This window comes from Hippocampus guttulatus, chromosome 11 (genome assembly GCF_054856545.1).
Source record: "Hippocampus guttulatus isolate MCC_2025c chromosome 11, RoL_Hgut_1.0, whole genome shotgun sequence".
NCBI classification, from domain to species: Eukaryota; Metazoa; Chordata; class Actinopteri; order Syngnathiformes; family Syngnathidae; genus Hippocampus; species Hippocampus guttulatus.
Genome location: NC_141271.1, coordinates 5,927,321 through 5,949,546, shown reverse-complemented (window position 1 = coordinate 5,949,546; position 22,226 = coordinate 5,927,321). Strand labels below are relative to the sequence as shown.

General features: G+C 41.2%; 1 protein-coding gene across 1 annotated transcript; it reads left to right on the top strand.

The window, feature by feature from the left end:
* The first annotated feature begins 709 nt into the window (after positions 1–709).
* On the top strand, positions 710–21,826 carry kiaa2012 (KIAA2012 ortholog). The gene is given in 23 exon segments (XM_086124165.1): positions 710–782; positions 1,335–1,456; positions 6,681–6,812; positions 6,901–7,023; positions 7,729–7,882; positions 7,955–8,079; positions 9,924–10,169; positions 10,171–10,315; positions 10,428–10,583; positions 10,688–10,807; positions 11,067–11,141; positions 11,762–11,829; positions 11,943–12,006; positions 12,085–12,325; positions 13,592–13,699; positions 13,812–13,998; positions 14,064–14,193; positions 15,770–16,161; positions 16,988–17,178; positions 17,243–17,415; positions 17,493–17,709; positions 17,785–17,950; positions 21,797–21,826. Coding segments are annotated over 23 exon segments (3,438 nt in total).
* Positions 21,827–22,226: the final 400 nt, after the last annotated feature.

Sequence of the window (22,226 nt, the reverse complement as noted above, 5' to 3'; positions counted from 1 at the left end):
TCGCAAGCCTGGGCGTTGCTATGGAAACAGCAGTTTCGGATTGCGACTTTCTCACACAATCTAATGACCAATCGATAATCACAACGAACAGCATGCAAATTATGACTTCATCAACTTGCTTGATTTCGCATGTCCTATCATTATTCTTGAATGGGTACAGACTCGTGCCCCCCCCACACACACGCACACACATACACGTATTCACGCACGCACTCTCACACACGCGCGCACACACACAGACGAACAACAGGCTAACGGGGAGCAAATGGATGCCATGGGTATGTATAAAAGGAGCTTCCCTGAATTGCTTAGTCATTCACAATCAAAGATGGGGTGAGGTCCACCTCTTTTTTAACAACTTCGTGAGAAAATAGTCAAACAGTTGAAGGACAATGTTCCTTTATGTTGCAAGACATTTCAGTTCAACCAGTGTCAGTAAATACAGTTAGGCGCTGCATCAATCAATCAGTTTTCATACATGGCAGTGCAACCCGCAAGGACACAAACACACATTTACAAAACATCCCATAATCGTAAAAGCAAAGAGTGCAATAATTGTAAAGTGTCCTTGAGCGTTTCGAAAGGTGCTTAAAAATTATATGTATTATTATTATTATTATTAATAAATGAGAATGACACCAGAAGCTGGGTACAGAGCGTCTCATTGAGCCGTCCGCACTAGAACCAGATCGATGCTGTAGCTGTTTACATGAACAGCGACCAGGGACCCATGAGGCAGGAGCACAGCCACAAGGAAGTCTTTTGGTCAGTCTTCCCAGAAGGTGGGATTACGGGGAGGGTTGGTAAGGGTGCCAACTCCGCCCTATGTTCACTTCGTCAACTGTAGGCATAACAATTCTAATACATTTGTCTTGATTATTTTAGGTTCATCTTCTTCCATGAAGCTTCATTATACTTACTCCTCATCTTTGTAGGCAGTTTACTCAGAAGATTGGAAGCCACAGAGAAAGTGTGAATAACTGGATGTCTGAATGCGTGTGTGTGTGTGTGTGTGTGTGTGTGTGTGTGTGTGTGTGTGTGTGTGTGTGTGTGTGTGTGTGTGTGTGTGTGTGTGCGTGTGTGTGTGTGTGTGTGTGTGGGGGGGGTTATTCCAAGCAGCTCGAGCTGGGGCAACGCTAACACAAAGTACTGAATCATACATCCTAGCAACAAGCACTTCATGCACTAAACCAAACTGAGGAGGCAGCAGGTACGTCCATTGTCCTTTTCTGAACAAAGTTTTCCACCATTAAGTATATCCTCGGGTCCATGTACGGAATTAGAACATCATTGATCTTGCAATGTGTGAACTCATTGAAAAAATGCTCTTTTAGATGAACTAGGAAGTATCACCATGAAGGATTTCTCTCTGTCATCGCTGAGTCGGGGTTGCGGTCGTGTCATCACAGGGAACGCAAGCGAACATGGTCGCCTGGATGTCTGCTTCACGCCGCAGGTGCTCACATATCAAATTTCATATGAAATTTTAGCATGAGAGAAAGCAATATAAGCATCGACTGTCACTTAGTGTAATTTATTACGTACTTTATTCTTGCTTGCGCTGCCCTTATTCAGTTTGGAAAGGAACTAGAAATGGTCGTACATGACCACCATGTAACCCACCAACAATCTTCTGGCTTTCTTGAACGCTTGAAAAAGAAAAGTAAACTGAAACATACAGCAGAGTCTTTTAAGGCATCGTGGTTAATCGTACAAATATGAAAACACTTGAGAAAATAAGTTTAAAAAAAAGGTGAATCTGTGTATTATTCTTTTTTTCCCTTTCCAAATGGCAATCGAAAATCAAAAATGTGAAAAGCACTTTTCTGAGCACTTGGAAATTGGATTCAGTTTTGGACTTTGACGAGGCCTTTCGAACACCTGGATATGATTAGTTCTGAACTATTCCATTGCAGATTTCGTTGTATTTTTAAGATCATGGTCTTGTTGGAAGACAAATCTCCAATCTCAGTTCTTTTGCAGACTCAGGTTTTCATCCAAAATGGCCCTGTATTTGGCTTCATCTACAAAGTATCTTCCGATCAAATCGAACCATCTTCCTTGTCCTTGGTGGAGAATAGCAGCCCCAGACTATGATACTACCATTATGTGATGTGCAGTGTTACTCTAATGGAAAACGTAACATCTTCCATTTTGTCCAGAAAGTTAAACTTTGGTCTCATCTGATGAGAGCACCATCTGCCATGTTTGTTGAAATGGCTTTCTTCTTGCCACTCTTCCATAAAGGCGAGATAGGAGCAATCTGTCCCACCTCGGCTGTGGATTTCTGCATTTCATCCAGAGTGATCATGGGGATCGTATAAAGAGCGGCATCACAGTTAGTTTAAATCACGGGCAGTTACCGTTCGCGATCGGCAGTTTAAATAGCTTGTAAAGTCTTTCTGGAACAGTGGTGTATTTTATTTAGTTATTTTTAAACAGTTGTCACGTTTGTGCGGTGGCACTAGAATGTTTGTTTGAGCCAAGTTGCGTTACAGCTGGAGTCAATAATGCCGACACTTCACTTCCGGGTTTGGCAGTTTAAATAGCGTGTAAAGTCTATCTGGAACAGTGGTGTCTTTTATTGAGTTATTTTTGCACAGTTGTCACGTTTGTGCGGTGGCACTTGAATGTTTGTTTGAACCAAGTAATTTGCGTTACAGCTGGAGTCAATCATGCCGGCACTTCACTTCTGGGTTTGGCCGTTGGGATTTGGAGTCCTTTTGCTCGATTCCAGTTATGTTTGCTGAATGCTTTCTCATGTTTAGAAGAATGAATATTGATAATAGTTTAAAATCGTGGTTGATTGAATTATTTATTATTATTGTGAAGTTGAAGGTATTAAATTAATGTCAACTATACACATTTACATTGTGATGCCTAAGGTAGATATAGTCATTAACTTGCATTTGTTTACTTTAGGTTATTACCTGCTACCTGCGACTGCTCCTTATCCTGCATCTGCTTATCCTACCTGCTACTGCTTCTGATATCATTCTGTTTCTGCAACGACCATCTGCTTCAATAAATGATCAAAAAACGGGCAGAGCGAGTAATCCTTCCATACCGACTGACAAGCCCTATTCAGAGGGCCGTGAAAACGGAAATAACTGAACACATATAAAACTACACTTTTTTTTTTCGCCTACAAGTGATACATCATGTTTGGCTGTTTTAGCGCCCAAGAAATTACTTTTATCGCAACTCTTGCTTTACTTAACGAAAATATAATTTCTCCGATCACCGTGTATATACATCATCAATTCGGCTATTTCGCCCAATATATTACTTTTATCGCAGCTGTTGCTTTACTTACGTGATCATTATGAAAATAAATTTGTTCGATCGCTGTGTATAACATGCTTATCTGCGGGGTTTTTTGTCAGCTTTTTCCAGTTCTGCATCTGCAAAATTTGCAAATTCCACTCAAGGTACTCTTTGTAAGGTACGGCTTTCCACAATCATCCTGTTTTGTCTTTTGAGTCAAGAAACATTTTTATTTATTTATTTGAAAAATAAATAAAATTATTTGAAATGAAAATTATTTTTATAATGGCCATCATTTTATGGAGGGAATACTTGCACACTGCCAATCCTAAAATTTTAGAGGACAGAGGTTAGGTGGGAAAGGAGAGGGACTAGTCGGTAATCGAGTCATTGAAAGAAAATTGTGCAGGACAGCTGTGTCTTTGTCAGTGGGTAAGTACCCACTCGTTGATGGGTACTTAACAAAACAGTGGAAAGTAATTAGGGGTGTATCACATATGTGACTAAAGTCTCCCTCTTGTGAGTATAAGTAGAGAAGCAGACTTTTCGCTTGACTCTTAGTATTACGCTTTCGTTCAATCGAATACACCAGCGATTTTTTAAAGTACATTTTTCCCGCGAGCGTGCATAAGTGGCGGATCTGGCCTAACAATTGGATCTGCGCCTGGACTTATTAACAGCTCGATGATTCAGCATGTCAGCAGGATCGCATTCGCGAATAATAAAGTTTGGCTTCGTTGAGCATGAAGAATTTTTCGAAAAAGGGAAGGCGAAGCAACGTGCGAGATGCAAAACGTGCAAAATGACAAGAATAATCGTGGAGACAAGGGGTACGACTTCGGGCTTCACAAAACACTACCAACGGCAACATCAAGAAGAGTAAGTAGACCCTATTGAATGAATTTATTGTTGTTTATCAATTCTACATTGACTGTATAATGGGAGCTAATGACTCGTACGTCGCCCCCCAAATGTTGGATTAAAATTGTTATATGACCATTTAAAAACGTGAGTCGGCTACAGCCCCGGCCCACACTACAGCCCGGTAGGCCGCGGGGCCGATAGACTGCGGGTTCGATAGACCGCGGTCTACGTCTATCGAAGTGCATTATTTTCAGGTACCGCGTACTGTCCATTCCTTTTGCATGCATTGAACGTGAAGTAATTTATCTTCCCTTTCACCATCCTTAGCTTAGTGAGGGTTAACTACCCTGTCGCGCCAGCGCTTAAATTCTAACAGTCCATATTTTCCAGATGCAGAAGGTCGTGTTGCTTTTATTAGATTTAGTATTTTATTTGATTATCCCTCAATGAAATTCTTGCATTTTGAATGAATTTTGTTGCTTTCATGTGATGATCTTTTCCCAATTGTTTCCTCTTTTTAATTATCATTTCAGATATAGAGAGTACCTTCAAGGTAAAAGTGGTGTCCAAGGGCAACAGACGCTGAACAGCTTTGTCTCGACTGCATCCACGAGTGTGACAAAATATGCACCGGCAAGTCAACGGCAGAAGCAAATATCTTCAGCAATCTCGAGACTCGTGGTCAATTGTAGCTTGCCACTCTCCATCGTGGAAAACGAGAGCTTCAGGGAATTTGTAGCTGAAATGGATCCTCGGTAAGTTTTTTTTAAATATCCTAGCTCAAGTCCAGTGTTGTTGTTGTTTTTTTTTTTTTTTTTTTAATCAATACTGCCACCAGAACATTTTCATTTTGGTAGTAAAAGACCAGATCGTAGTATTGTTGTATTCATGTATGCTTCAAATCATTTAAATGTGTGTGGCGGGAGGGGGAGGGGGGAGTGGATGTACCTTCCAAAGTTAGATTTACTCAATTTTGTTTCATTTTCATCCTTTTTCTTCAGAACAGGTCAACATGTTTCTTGTTTGGAATACATAGCATCAAATCTTTAGTACGTAATTTTTCAGAATCTGAAATTCTTTCTCACTTTGCTAATATTGTTTCTTTTATTTTTACCTGGAAGTGTTGATGTTTTTGAAATGTAATGAAAATGTGTTGGTGCTGTATTAGTAGTTGTTGTGTAATGTGTACAATAAAAGGCTGGGAAACTGACTCTGTGCTCATTGCCGTTTATTGTCAGTCGCAACACTTTTATTTCCACGCTTTCCGGCAACTCAACACTTTACGGCCGTAGCGTCACGCGGTCGTAACATTACCCTGTGGCTGTAGTCACATGCCACAGTAGTAGTGGTAGTGGTAGTGGTAATAATCATAGTACTCAGAGAATGTTTCGAGATTACCGCTTTTTCTGCACTTACTGATTGACTTCTATGCAAAGTCATTTCTCAACTTGTCTTCCGTGCCATGTCATGCCTGTTGAGTGTTGATTTACTTCATATTAAGAAACTACTGCACTCAAACATTCATTCATAAATGTATATCATATGCTTTTATTTATTTTTCTCAGTATAAATAACACGTACCCTGACTGTTCTACTCTTTGAATAAAAACACTTCATTCAAGCGTTAGGGAGTGACGTGTGCAAGGGGTTATGATGGAGGGGTGTTGCAAATCATGAAGACCTGCCAAGTGGTATGATAGCATTGTTTTATACATGACCTCGGCCAGGCCTCGGCTTCAAAATCAGTCCTTGGTCCTTGGCCCTGGCCTCAGAAAATTCCTCAAGGCCTTGGCCTTGGCCTCGGAATCAAGTCCTTGGCCTCGGGTTGCTGGTCCTCGGACACAACACTGAGATATACAGTATATATATATATATATATATATATATACACACACACAGAAGGGAGACAATGAGGACACAACTGCTGCTGTTCATGTCCAGTTTGCAGGGTTTTTTTCTGTACTTGTTCATAAACAAATACACATCAGTGGACAATAAAAGTGCATTTGCCACCATTTCACATGTTACTCTTTCCCCATTCTTATTTTAAAAAAATCATGCAAACATTTATGGAATAGTTATTTGTATCATATGTCTAACATATATATAGAAAGAGAGAGAGAAAATAAACTGTTGTAAAATTTGTCATATTCACAAAAGTGTTTGAAAATCCCCCAAATGCCTTTGGGTTCTTTTTGGTATGAAAGGGGCCATAATTGGTATGATATTTTACATGACATTTACTATACTTACAATTTATGGATTTTTCTACTCAATTTATGGAAAGATTAAATCAATCTTGCAATACATAAATTATGCAGACTTTTCTTTTTCATTTGGGGAGCATTACCACAAAATAAGAGGTGGAGGCCCACTGTCTCACTGTCTTGTTCATCTATATGGTAAATCCATTCAATAAAAAATCATCTAGGCAACAGCAGTTGCTAGTCCCCTCTACTTATGACAAGACATCTGGCATTGTAATGATTTTGATATAATGGCTTTTAATGAGGATGTAAAAATGTCATTAAAAGATATCACCCCAATAGGATTACTACATCTGGAAATCCCATGATGCCCTCCTGCATCTGACCAACAGCGGAAGTCTGCTCAGAAGCGAAGAGTCAACCATCCCGAAGACTTACAGCACTCGCCGGGGACCTCTAGTTCTGTACTCACGAGTACGAATGAGTCCATTCACCATCCCCCAACAAAAGTCCTTTAACTTTACGAGGACTAAACTCCAAGTTTGATCTCCTGTGTCTACAGGACTTGGTTACGCTAGGAACTGGGTCACAGGTGTCAGACAGGAGGAGGCGGGTCACACCGCACCACATGCAGGAAGTGGATCACCGGTCAGACGCTCTGCTCTTGCAACAACAAAATAATCAGGTAAACAGGCAAGAAGTGACCATAGCCTCTGCCTTCACTTAATATGCACTTATTCCTCACTTCATGATGTACACCTGCACAATGTAAGGCAGGGGTCACCGACTTTTTTAAAAATGAGAGATTCATTGGGTAGAGATTTGTTTTGAGTGTGTTTTGAGTTGACTCCTTGATGTTGTCACTTGCGATGGTCCTTTAAGTTGTTACCTTTATTTGTAATATAGTATTGGGCATGGAAAGAAACGCTGGGGAAATGAAATCCTTGCAATAACTTGTCGATAGAAAAACAAATAGTAAATACAGCCAGATTTAAGACGAATAAGGAAGACTCTTGAACAAATGATCAAGATGATGTAGGTAAGCAATTAATCCGAGGTCTTCCCCCCCCTGCTGCTATAAACCTAAATGATTGTAATTGTCAGCATGCGGTGCAGGAAGCTCTTCCCACCAACCCTCACCAAAGAAACTGGGAAATAGAAACAAAACGATGGATTGGCAGTCTGAGAAACAGGAACTTGACAGTTTGGGGCCCGCTGTAAATCTCAAGGCTTTAGGTAATTACCTGGGTTTGCCAAATGCCAGGATATAGTCTGCCGTTTGCCCAGAGTCGACCGGGATAGGTTCCACTGCCCTGAAACCCTGCATGGGATAAATGTTATCAAAATTGGATAGATGCATACATTTTGACTGTGCATGTCTCTGACCAAGGTGACCTGGCGGTTTGCCACTCCCACCTTACCTCCACTTCCAAACATCCATCGTGCAAGCGTTTCCAAACTTTATGCCACACAAGAACACCACGATCCAAAGCTACACGGTGACCCTCAAAAAAACAACTCCCTTCTAGAGTATCCTCCTGAAGGTAAAACACAAAGTGGAGATCTGCTTTAAACATCCTTATCTGGTTGAACCTTCAAACTGATCTTATATGCAGATGAGAATGAAATGCAAGGAAGTGACCAGAGGGTCCGGTTGGATCTGGTACTTGATCTACAGACCTGTACGGACCACATAACCCTCGAAGAACCACAACTTCAGGTGATCCAAGATAAGTTTGAAGTATTAGTATATTCTTATTTGTTCCTCATGGTCGTACACCAAATTTAAATTCGTACAAAAGGTTGACCTTCGACGGTTTCCATTCAATTGATGAAATGGGCTCTTTAAAGTGTCCTTGAGTGTTTTGAAAGGCGCTTATAAATAAAATGTATTATTATTATTATTATTTTGCAGGTCGATGTGTCACATGCTGATAGGTCACAGCAAAACAAGACGACTCACTTGACCCTTGTCCTAAGTCCTCAAGATGCCGCAGCAGTCACCCGAGGATCTGTGATTATGGTCAACTCTCAAACCTCAGTGACCTGGATGAACAACAGGAGAGGTGTGTGTGTGTGTGTGTGTGTGTGTGAGTGTGTGTGTGTGTGTGTGTGTGTGTGTGTGTGTGAGTGTGTGTGTGTGTGTGTGTGTGTGTGTGTGTGTGTGTGTGTGTGTGTGTGTGTGTGTGTGTGCGTCCGTCCGCACAGAGAGATGGGTGGTTTGTGGGCGGTGTTGCGTGTGCATGTAAGTATTCCCAAAACAAGACAAAGAGTTACAGGAAATGTCCAAACAATGAATTACACAGTCTTGTTGTCATGTTCCCGCAGAGAATCAGTCACATGAAGAGCAGAAATTAAATACAAACTCAGGTATTATCTGCAAGGAAAGTCAGTCAAAGCTCAAGTGTATGCTGTATAATGCTGTGATGTTCACCCCCAAAGGCTTGCTTCTTCCTCCTCTGAGAGCTGAACCCCCAGTCACTCCTGAATCCTACTATCACCACCCACTTGCTGTAAGTCCATGTTAACACCAAGGGCCCAAATTTTGCACCGAGCACAAGTCTAGCACAAATCGCAGTCCAATTATGTGCATTGGTGGAGTTTTCTTTCTTTTGGCATATTACTTGACTTTGCACAGGTAGAGTTGGGCGCCGTTGTGTGCTGATCTGGGATGTAAGTTGTCTTTTCCCAGCCAATCTTAGAGCCATGCTTCATTTACATCAAAATCAGAGCCTTAAGTGCATACAGTGCAGAAATAGACTTGCTCGGGTCTGCGCATGACATAAGCAGGTAAACTGCAAAATCTCCCCTTGCGGATGATTTATGTGGCATAGGCAATTGGAGAACGCCTTGCACCTCTGATTGTGGGTCTGTGTATGAAATCTCACCACCACCACCTTAGTCACTCCCATTGCAATAGTAATGGAGGGGGTGGGGGGGGGGGTACTAAAATATGTTTAAGAAGATAATTATTAGAATCCATTCAATGAATTGATTTCTACAATCATTCAGAGGAATTGTCCCACGCTGGTCTCATAATTATGAATGAAATCTGATCACCAAACATATCCGCAGAGCACCAAATATTTCTGCTTGATCAAATGAACGATTACGCCACCTGCACTTCGAGTTACACCTGCTTTTAGCAAGTCTAAATGTAGTCTACTATTTGTAACCAAATTTGCAGAACGGCCAGTGAGGCATGGCACGACAAAAAAAGAAAATCACAAACACACTGAACTAGACTATTGCCCCGCCATGAAAATGATGATGCACTAGTCTTTACACCAAGCTCAGACTACATTCTGTTTCCAAATTGTTGGATGAGTCAGGGACAATGTAACTAGGTATGTGGGCAACATGGCGCCAAACACGGTCCTACTAGACTTGCGCCAAAGTTACGTCCGTTTCTATGTTTTATTTATTAATAGGCGTACCGAAAATAAAAGGAAAATGACAGCTCTTCAACAGTAGCAATGTTCAACACAGCAACATCTAAATATGCTGTGGCTCTATATCAAAGCACAAGCCCGAAGGATTTTCAATGATGACTTCCACAACTTGTGTTTGACTTTGATGTTTCAGGTGGGGCGAGAGGGTCCGAACATTGAAGAAGTCTACCACGTTCAGCATCTGCCTCCTATAGAAGACCACCACGTCACTATGAGGCTTGCCGGCGGGACACGGACTCAGCAAGAGGTCCAAGCAGAGCGACGATGTCAAAAGGGCTCCCGTCACCGCCCCTTGTTTCTTCCTCTGTTACTCTCTGACAAAAAACATGGTGATGAAACATTGTCATGATGGCGTTTTCACTTGACATGTATAAGATTGTGTTTTTCTTGCATATGTAGAACAGATAAAGTATAAAAAGAAAGCAACAGGATGGGACACAACTGGAAAACAAATCTGTGAGGAGATGTTGCAGCATGGGCAACAGTCAAAGAAATCTTCAGAGGTTCTGCTTGGCCTGGTGGATGGTGCATCAAAATTGAGCATTTTATACATATTTTTTAGTCTTTTCCATGTTTATAATTGGATTATTCCTTGCTTTGCTCTGTCCTCTACTCCAAGGGACTCCACCTCCTCCAGTGGGAGTCTTGGGTTGCATTGCAGGATGCAGAGGTCCGGGGAGGCAGAGCTCATCAGCATTTTTACAGAATCGATCATCTGATCTCCACGGTTCCTGTGACTCCAGTGACACCAAGAGAAACGTTGTCAGGGGGGTTCTCCCACTGGAGCTGAGGGGTACAAATGCCTATGCAGAACATACTGTAGCATTACAGATAATACCATTACATACAGTAAGTAGAATTGCTCATGTATTCATTCATCTTGTGGCCGGTTGACAGATTTGAAGAATGGCCTAGCCGTTGGGTGCATGATTATCGGCCCTGATGGGGAAATTATGAGACCGTCACTGTATGACAACTACCAACTCCTTGGTGATGACAAGGATACAGAACAGGAAGGTGAGTCAATCACTTAGTCAGGGAAAGTCATTTCCGGCGTCATCAAACACAGCAGCGCATCACTTGGTACTGTGTTAGGTGCGTGGGCCCACATACCAGCGACACATACAGAGAAAGTTAACCATTTATTAAACACTACAGATATATGCCGATTGTGTTTGACGACAGACATTTGAGCCAATACACGAGTGACAAGTAGGCTCGTGTTGTCTTTTTCGAGTGTATTCAGCATCTGAAAGCTGACGTATGCCCCTCACAGCTTTCCAGGTTTTGTCTGCAGATGGCGAGACGTTACCGTGTGTCATGGTGCTGCAACATGAACACTTGCACTCTGGTATGTGCAATATATGTGTGTCGTGTTTGGATTTTATGCTTTATCTTATTTTTTCTTTTTGTATTGTTACTTTGAAAAAAACAAAACAAAAAAAAACAGCCAAAAAACAGTCAAGGAACACAATGTTCAACAAGGTCGCTATGAAGAGCAATTCGGGGCTTTGTACCAAAGTAGTTCCTTCAGTTTAATTCGTCCCATGACCAAACTCATAATTTTACATTTCCTAATTGAAATTAATTGACCCCCTGCCCCCCCTCCCAGCACCAATTATTTTGTTAGGGTGCTGTCCATTGACTATGCCTTGGTTTTTCTTTAGGGAGCCTGTAGAATGATTGTCCCTTATTTTGTCCCCTCTTGCTGTGACATCCTAGTGCATAGCACGTGTCTACCATTGTCAAAGTGTGGCATTTCCTCAAATTTAGCGACACATTCTCAATCCTGCCAGAATGGTGTTGTTCACCTTTGCCAAAAGACATTTGTCAGAAATAGTGCCCTTTAGTCCAACTGTATACCACTGACACTTTTTTGTATTTTTTGCTTTTGTCCTGCTTTAAGAAAATAAATGAAAAGGCAATGACATTTATATAAACACAAATGTATTTTTTTCCCCCTCTGTGTAGAAGAAGATGGGGAGCTGAACTTAAATCCACCATCTGGGCATGTTCAATATTGTGCACCTATTCAAACTGTGAGTTTTTCTTCTTAATTTGCAATTTTATGATATTTTAACTCAGCTCAGCTTTCTTCATTTAGCAACTGTGGCAGCCAAACAATATTCTGTATTAATTGTTGTTCAACTAGTCTTTAGATCTTCACAAATCTGCAGAGTCCGATATAAGACCAGACAACAGCCATGTTAATTTAGGTAATCTATTCATATATCCATCATCCATGTACATATCCTCTTTTTCCAAAGCATTAAAGTCAGTCCTTCTTGTTTTAGTGGTTACACCAAATGAAATCACAAGGAGAGCAGATCCGATGCAGGAAACCCAGTGGGAAGACAAACAAGATGTTAAGAACAAAGTTGTGAAATCTTCACCAAGGGAACAGTTGGAAGAACTTGCAGGAGGTAGCACTGAGGAGAAGGACGAAAAGCAGTTTGAACATCTGCCAAAAGCCACTTCAGGACTTATTGACCAGTTTGACAACGACATAATTAACACGCTGGAATCTGGACTTGGGTATGAATTTTATTCTATAGAATTCAGTTGTAAAATGGAGCCTCCAAAGTGGAATTGTGCCACTAGTTGACGCATTGGAAATAATTGAAAGTGAATTCTTCAGTTCCGTGATCTAACAGTTGAATAGTCGACTGGTTAGCATGCCCACCTCATAATGCAGAAGTGCAGGGTTCAATTCTGTTTCCCTGTGCCTGTGTGGGTTTTCTCCGGGTACTCTGGTTTCCTCTCGAATTCCAAAAACACGAATGGCAGTTTAATGGAACATTCTAAATTGTCCCTTGGTGTGATTGCGAGTGCGACTGGTTATTGGTCTATGCCCTGCGATTGGCTGGCGACCAGTTCAAGGTGTACTCCACCTACTGCCCAAAGACATCTGGGCTAGGCTCCATCACGCCCACGACCGCTGTTGTTTTCGTGTATTTTGCAGCATTTTTTGGTCTGTGCTGGCCCAGTGGCACTACAAACACAAACATGGTAAATAAAGAACAAAACACGTCTTTTGGATGACTTTTGAGTCATATTTTTCTGAAAATTTTGGGTTAACTCCAAATGCAGTAAAATCCCCACATATTTGTATTTTGACATTTGCCAATTCAAATACAGTATATCGACGTTAAGTTTTCACATTCTCTGCATTATGTTAGTTATCTAAGTTATTATTCTGAAATTTTCAAACTGTACAGTAATTTTGTGTTATCCACTGCATTTGTTCTCAATATATTATGTGTTGAAATGCGTTTGTATTCGTGTGTTTAAAGACCGTTAAAAAAGTTTAAGTACCGGAAATCTTATAAAAGCAAGCTTGTGGCGTCATTAAATTGGGTGTTTCTCTTTCACGGATTTTCACTTATTGCAAGATGGTCTGGGACATTATCCCAGTGATGCAGTGTGGTTAACTGTATTCCCATTTTCTTTTAACTCTAGTTATTTGAAGAAAATTCACCTAATTACTCTGTTGTGCTCAGGCCAAAGCAAAACAATCAAAGTATTGCTTCACCAAGAGGATCTCATCTTTGTGCCAAGGAACTATGTTGACAAGCATTAAGGAGCTTCATGAAGTCAAAATATGTGCTTTGCTACCATTTTGTGGCCTTTATAGGTTGGCATTACCCACAAATTTTCGCTATTTTTTCATTATGCATGGGAGGGGCCTGTCCACTGTTTTACAGTGCCACTGTTGATGTATTCAATTTTGGAGGTTCCACTGTACCTTCATGTGATTTTTTGGAGAGAAAAAAATCTGTATTTTTGACTTTCCTTTGGCAGTACCACCTTCATCCAGCAGGGTATTGTCACTGAAAAAACACCAGTAGAGAAAGCTACGATGGGACTGAAGAAGGATGCAGAAAGTAACAATGCAGAGGAAGCTGCACGGTGAGGGGAAAGCACGGATGATACTGACCCTTTAATATGATCATAACGATATGCATTATATTGAACCGTGTAAGAGCTGTACATTCACATTGAATGACATCTGGTCATGCAGGGGGAAGGGTGAGAAAGCTGTCAAATTACAAGAAGAACAGATGCGATCCAGAAAGAACAAAGCTGGAAATGTGAGCAAGCAGAAAAAAGAAGAGAGTGATGCTCGCCTGACTAAACATCACATAGACGACAAGCGGACCAAGAAAAATGCAATCGAGACCCGAAAACATTCTTCACGCACATCTGAGGTGAGGAATCTTGAGGTTTGTTGTCACTTTTGTTATTATTATTAATTTTTTGTCTACCGTTTCAGAAAAAGAAGAGAGGCATCAAAGAAAGACAGAACGGTAAGATGAGGACAAAGGAAGCGGCAAAAGAAGAGAAAGGAAGGAAGGAAGAGTTGACCCGAAGAACACGACAAATGAAACTAAATGACAAAGAGGGTAATACAATACCACCGCATCACCACATACAATACAAGAGTATTGGCAACAGGGCAAGGTTATTTTCGCGAATCAAAACTAATAAAATAACTAAAGCCAAAATTTGAAAAAACATTATCGTTTATGAAATAAAATAAAAGCGAAAATGTTTGAGAAAAATTAAAACTAACTGAAACTATATCTTAGGTTTATAAAACTAAAATCTATAATTTAAGTGTTATTTGTTTTCATCTTTATCATTCCAGTGGCGGATGCTGGTCTGTCAAGGAGGGGAAGCTCAATTTCTGCCTACATCATAAAATGCGTCCGTTTATTTATACGTGGATTCTACTCTCCGTTCATTTTCAAGAAAATTATCTGTGACCCTGTCATACCAACAAGGCGTCTTTTCCAGGGTCTTAACTAGTGTCCTACAACCACAGCAACTACAATAAAACCCACCAGAAATGAAAGATTAATTTGTCGCTAGTCGTTTTGAACAAAGAGAGTGTCGCTCAGATGATTAGAAGTCTCCAGTTCAACTCAGAACAGAATGAGAATCAAAAAATGTTCCCACGATGCCTAGACCAAAAGATCGTGATTGGCTCATTTCGCTGTCAATCCTAAAGAGATTCAGCCTCAGACAGATCATCCAATCATCATGCAGAAAAGCTCAGCGTCCGGGCCAGCCCATAAACGCCCACTGTCCATAGACTCCCAGAGACGCTGAGCATCCGGTGGGCGGGACAAAACCAGCATTTATCCAATGACTCGTCTCGTTTCAATGCATTGGGACAACTTAACTGAACTCTGTGGACGCCCAGAGTCCGTGCTGTCGACTCTCAGCATCCACAGTTTAAAGCACAGTGAAGCTGCGGGAATGAATGAGAAGAGAGTCGTGTCGTAACCAGTAATAAGAAGCTGATTCGGAACAAAAGTTTAGCGTGTTATAGCACATATTTAGTCAATAACATGTACACACATATTTCATTACTTATTTTTGGACATTTTAGGGGAAGCTGAGCTTCCCTTGCAGTCATAGAGCAATCACCTCTGATCGATTCGTATCATGAGCTGTCGAAGTTCATTTTGCTGCATTCCTGAAGAAAGAGGGTCAGTCGTATTGATTGATGTATTACACAATACTTGGTGAGCTTTTTTTATGTTACACTTGACAAATCTAAAAATGAAGCATTTCGAGAAAAAAAATATTACAAATTAAAACTAACTGAATTTAAAAATAAAAGTCAAAATAGAATCAAAAATAACTGTAATGACAAATCCCAAACTATTATAACCCTGGAACAGGGACAAGGAGTGGTTTGACTACACATGTGAACAGATCCAAAACATTTCCCTGTAGAACTCTGGATAGACTCTTACACGGGGAACGTTCCCAAATGTTTCCTGCAAAATTGGATGCAAAGAAATCTGCCGAATGCCTAAGAATTATTGAACTCTTTCTTAATGTGTTTGGTATTTATTGATAATTGTGCCCCAACACCTTTGTCTATGAATACATTGGATATGCACAGTTAGACTGAAGAGACTTAGAATATTGAAATATTGTAATCATGTTTTTCCTTCACATTTGCAGATGATCCTAATGTTCCCTCACATAAACGACTAGATGATTGTCTGGAGAAAGAGGACATGGCTGCTGAACAGGAAACAGGAGAAGGCTTTTCTCTAGAATCCCCCAGATGCTTTGCTGAAAAACCAAATGCTGTCACTAGCATGGAACACGACAATGTGTGCCTATTCACTGATGGTGAACACAGCACTGAGAGCAGTGTCCATTCAGTTAGTTCCCAAATGCCTCCTTCTGCATCCTTGGACCTCGATGTGAGGAGCTCCCTGAGGTCTTCCTACGAGGGTCTATCGGCAGACATGCCAATCCTCACATCCTCTCACGCTCAATCGTCGTCGCCGTGCTCCACCATCATGGTAACTGAGCAGCAGCTGATGTTAGAACTGGTGAAGACTGAGGTTGGTTTCAAAGCACGATATAAGACCTTGTATAGTGTTTTGAAATTGATGCGTGGAAGTCATCTTTAGCAATCGTGAAAAAAAAAAGTTCAGCTAATGTTTCGACAAACACTTCAGAATAGATTTGAAATGTTTGTCGAAACATTAGCTGAACAATTTTTTAATAATTAACACGTGCAAAAGTTGTACAAAAAAATTTGTGGCCAGCATAGATGAACACAGCGAAACATCCAAAGCCCTGCATCCCGAACGTTGAACGTGTGTACACATTCGCAAATCTTGTGAGACTTCAGTTCAGTGATCAGCTTAAGAATTACCTCCACATGTGTTTTTGATTCAATGGGTGACAAAGGAAAAGTGTGATGAAAGCCGTAGATCGGGAAGTGGATCTCACCGCAACTAGCAGATGCTAACATAAATACCTTTTTTATGGAATAGCGGAAATCAGTGAGTAATTGACGCTCACTAAAAGGAGAACTGAACAATAGTTGTAAAATTCTGAATTCTAACAGAGTAACACACTGTAGGAAAGCGGCCACCAGACGCCCACATATCAGGAAATTACCAGTCAGAGGAAAGCTGTTTTCCAAATCAAATTAAGGAGTACAAAGACCAATGAGCCCAACCCTCGTTTCCATATTGAACATTTCTTAAAATTAAGGAGACAATGAAGCAATAAAAATCACAGCTATTTCTGACCAACAAAAATAGCTTGAAAAAAGAGCATCCTGCTCGTTTGCAAAGGATATCAAAGATTCAAAATAAATAAATCATAAAAAGATAGTGTCACCTTTTGAAAGATTTCAGCACAATGCATGGATTTTAGACCTCCCGAAGCAATGAGGAGAAGACCCGTCGTCAGGCTGAGCGAGCTCAGATACGAAGGCAGGAGATGGAGAGGAGGAGGAGGGAGCAAGAGGAGGTCGAAAGGATGGAGCAGCAGGAGAGAAAGCGGACAAAGGATAGCATAAGGAATGAGCTGGAGGAGGAACGGAGAAGGAGAGCTGAACATCTCAGGTAAGAAACTTTTTCACTTTGTATGACAGAGCTTTCTGGTTCCACTTTGTTTCTCTACCCATAGACTGAGGAAGCTCGGAGAGGAAGAGGTGAGGAGGAAACGCGAGCAGGAGGAGCAGGAGCGATCCAGACGGGAGCAAGCGGAACGAGAGAGAGCAAGGAGGCGACAAGGGGGGAGGAGGCGACAGATGGAACGACTGCAGAAGATGAGGGAGGAAGAGGCGAGGAAGAGGAATGGTGAAATATGATACTACAACTACTACTGTACGACCACTAATATAACAATAATAATAAATATTACCATTTTATTGTAGCGGAAGTGGAACATCTACATTTGGAGGAACAGAGGAGGCAGGAGGAGGGGTGCAAGACCTTGCAAGATATGGACAAGAGTGAGAGAGATGAGTACCTGGCTCTGCAGGAGCTGCAGAAGGAGGACAGGAGGACCAAAGAGGAAGCGCACCGAATGGGGGAAGAAGAACAAGCTTTGATGGCCAAAGAGTCCAGTGTGCAGGCGGACCTACTCTCCACGTAAATACTGTACTGTACCGTAGTTTTCTTGTGCTGCTAATATCATGTCTTGCTTATACTTGGTACTCCCTGCAGGCAGATGGCGCTGTTGCAGCAGCAGACGGCCCTCAAAAGGGGTCTGCTGCTAGAGGTCGAAGGGATGGGAAGAACCCAGGGCATCTCCAGGCCGTGGGTCTATTCCTATTTCACTTTGTTACGGCTGCAGGACCTGAATTCCACAAAAACTTAAGAGACCGCGCATGTCAAAATTAAAACAAATTGCAAAACACTGGCAGATCGTAGGGGACACATGAGCTGGAGAAGTTTGGGGCTGAGGAGTTCCGGGATGATGGTGTTGAACGCAGAGCTGAATGACACAAACAGGATCCTTGCGTAGGTCCCTGTGCTGTCGAGGTGCTCGAGGATGTAGTGCAGCCTTATGTTGACTGCATCCTCCACAGACCTGTTTGCCCGGTAGGCAAACTGAAGAGGGTCCAGCAGGGGTCTGGTGATGTTCTTTATGTGGTTCAGCACAAGGTGTTCAAAGGGCTTCATGACCACCGACGTCAGAGCGACAGGCCTATAGTCGTTCAGTTTCGATGTTGCCGGTTTCTTGGGAACTGGGATGATGGTAGACTCAGGGATGGCAATGGCTAGTGATGAAAAAGCGGAAAGGGGCGTGGCCTGGACGGGGCGACCAATCACAACAAGTAAGACATCATACACGTCCAATTGCAGGGGCTGTTTACAATCGGAAGATGGAAAGACTGATCGGGAGAGCTTGTGAAAACTCGACGATAAGGTACCTGACCCCCCCTAAAATTTTCTCAACGGATTTAGACGATTCACAAAAATGATCAATTTAAGAAATAAAATGGCGGATTTCCGCGTATCCGCAGAAAATTGCCATCCCTGTAGACTGTTTAAATGATTTGAAGCATACATGAATACAACCATACTACGATCTGGTCTATTACTACCAAAATGAAAATGTTCTGGCGGCAGTATTGATTAAAAAAAAAAAAAAAAAACAACAACAACACTGGACTTGAGCTAGGATATTTAAAAAAAACTTACCGAGGATCCATTTCAGCTACAAATTCCCTGAAGCTCTCGTTTTCCACGATGGAGAGTGGCAAGCTACAATTGACCACGAGTCTCGAGATTGCTGAAGATATTTGCTTCTGCCGTTGACTTGCCGGTGCATATTTTGTCACACTCGTGGATGCAGTCGAGACAAAGCTGTTCAGCGTCTGTTGCCCTTGGACACCACTTTTACCTTGAAGGTACTCTCTATATCTGAAATGATAATTAAAAAGAGGAAACAATTGGGAAAAGATCATCACATGAAAGCAACAAAATTCATTCAAAATGCAAGATTTTCATTGAGGGATAATCAAATAAAATACTAAATCTAATAAAAGCAACACGACCTTCTGCATCTGGAAAATATGGACTGTTAGAATTTAAGCGCTGGCGCGACAGGGTAGTTAACCCTCACTAAGCTAAGGATGGTGAAAGGGAAGATAAATTACTTCACGTTCAATGCATGCAAAAGGAATGGACAGTACGCGGTACCTGAAAATAATGCACTTCGATAGACGTAGACCGCGGTCTATCGAACCCGCAGTCTATCGGCCCCGCGGCCTACCGGGCTGTAGTGTGGGCCGGGGCTGTAGCCGACTCACGTTTTTAAATGGTCATATAACAATTTTAATCCAACATTTGGGGGGCGACGTACGAGTCATTAGCTCCCATTATACAGTCAATGTAGAATTGATAAACAACAATAAATTCATTCAATAGGGTCTACTTACTCTTCTTGATGTTGCCGTTGGTAGTGTTTTGTGAAGCCCGAAGTCGTACCCCTTGTCTCCACGATTATTCTTGTCATTTTGCACGTTTTGCATCTCGCACGTTGCTTCGCCTTCCCTTTTTCGAAAAATTCTTCATGCTCAACGAAGCCAAACTTTATTATTCGCGAATGCGATCCTGCTGACATGCTGAATCATCGAGCTGTTAATAAGTCCAGGCGCAGATCCAATTGTTAGGCCAGATCCGCCACTTATGCACGCTCGCGGGAAAAAATGTACTTTAAAAAATCGCTGGTGTATTCGATTGAACGAAAGCGTAATACTAAGAGTCAAGCGAAAAGTCTGCTTCTCTACTTATACTCACAAGAGGGAGACTTGAGTCACATATGTGATACACCCCTAATTACTTTCCATTGTTTTGTTAAGTACCCATCAACGAGTGGGTACTTACCCACTGACAAAGACACAGCTGTCCTGCACAATTTTCTTTCAATGACTCGATTACCGACTAGTCCCTCTCCTTTCCCACCTTACCTCTGTCCTCTAAAATTTTAGGATTGGCAGTGTGCAAGTATTCCCTCCATAAAATGATGGCCATTATAAAAATAATTTTCATTTCAAATAATTTTATTTATTTTTCAAATAAATAAATAAAAATGTTTCTTGACTCAAAAGACAAAACAGGATGATTGTGGAAAGCCGTTGAGAATCGAACACGCCCAGGGCGAGCATGAGCATGCACAGTTCGCAATTCAATGGAGACAAAGAGTACCTTGAGTGGAATTTGCAAATTTTGGAAGAGGGAGGGGGGATGCAGCAGAACTGGAAAAAGCTGACAAAAAAACCCCGCAGATAAGCATGTTATACACGGCGATCGAACAAATTTATTTTCATAATGATCACGTAAGTAAAGCAACAGCTGCGATAAAAGTAATATATTGGGCGAAATAGCCGTATTGAGGATATACACGTCGATCGAAGAAATTATATTTACGTTAAGTAAAGCAAGAGTTGCTATAAAAGTAATTTCTTGGGCGATAAAACAGCCAAACATGATGTATCACTTGTAGGCGAAAAAAATGTGTAGTTTTATGTGTTCAGTTATTTCCGTTTTCACGGCCCTCTGAATAGGGTTTGTCAGTCGGCATGGAAGGATTACTCGCTCTGTCCGTTTTTGATCATTTATTGAAGCAAACGAGATGGCTGCATGTGCCTTCTGAAACATTTATTTTGCGCAATGAAACTCTTTAGTCCGCCCCCCACCCCATCTTGCTGCTGTAGACTCTAAATATCCCCAGTGTGAGACTAATAAATGTTATATTATCTTGTAAACAAAATGTATGTACATTAGAAAAGTAATGTGCCATATATGGTAACGTGATATCATTCCATGAGACAGCGAGTATATCATAGTTTGATGCTATGAAAGTTATCGCTTTGTGTTCGACTAGCGAGCGTGATCGAGCGCAACTCGTAGGGAAATGAGTAGAGTACGCAAAGAGATAATTTTATCAAGAAAAAGAAAAGAATAAACAACTTTTCCATGGGTGGCCGGTCCCACCTAACCAATGTTCCATTACATCTTTGGAATTTTCTAGAAGCCCAGAGGTGATAAAAAGCAAGGTTGCCAATCGTCCCGTAAAATACGGAATCGTCCGCCTCGTTGGATGGTTGTGATTGTGTTGTTGTTGTAAAGCGCCACCAGATTCACTAGGTGGCAGTCCTGTACTATTTGCTATTCGGAAAGCGCAGTCTAATGACCAAAAGAAGAGTAGAAGGACGCCTCGTCTCCAAAATCTTGGACCGAAACAGAAAATTCGTCTGATTTGTTTTTGATTTTCGCTTCTGGCTGTTGTGAATCATCTGTCACGCCTGGATATAGAGAAGGGTACGCTACCGGGTTTTAATAAATATGTATTTTGACTGTCGACGCTTATTTTATTTGCGTGATGAACACGGGCGGAACGAGCTCTGTTGTTGCATAAGCCACGAATGCCATGACATGTATTAAGAGCAAAAGTACACATTCAATTTAGCTTTTATGGGCTGCGTTTTAATCGAGCGTTCTTCGTGTGGACTAGATATCACAACAATGGAATGCACATTTGCCTTAGGATAACGGTAATTGTTGCATGGTTGACGTACACAATATACATAGTAGGCCTCAGTGCCATTTTATACCACTAACTATTCTCAGTCACAAAACAATTAACGTGAAATCGTCACACTCTGAAACTAAACTGTTATCTTAGCACCAATAAACTGTTGTCATTGCCCAGTGTACTGACGTTTAGGTTCACCTTCCGGTTCTAGAAAACGGATAAGAAACCCGAATTCCAAAATAAAAGGTGTGTTTTAATAATCATGTGCTTGGTGTAATACGTATTGTATTTTGTAACGTAAACCTTTCAGAAAGTGAATATTTTTGTGTAGCCTACCGTAGGGTGGGATACTTTTTAAAGTTATGTAATTCTAATGTATAAATAGCCGTAGTGTCTCGAAGGCAAGACACAAGTTGTGGATAGACATTAACGTTACCAAACATTGCGTTTGAAACGTATCATAGGTGTATTGTTCCCATGTATGTATATTTTTTATGTAAGTACAGTAATGCTGTGTTATTGGAAGTATTATACTGCGAGTTGTTGTATGTTCGCAAAATAAAATGTTAAAAACAGCCATACAACTACAATAATAAACCAGTATTTTTGAAGACACTACTTT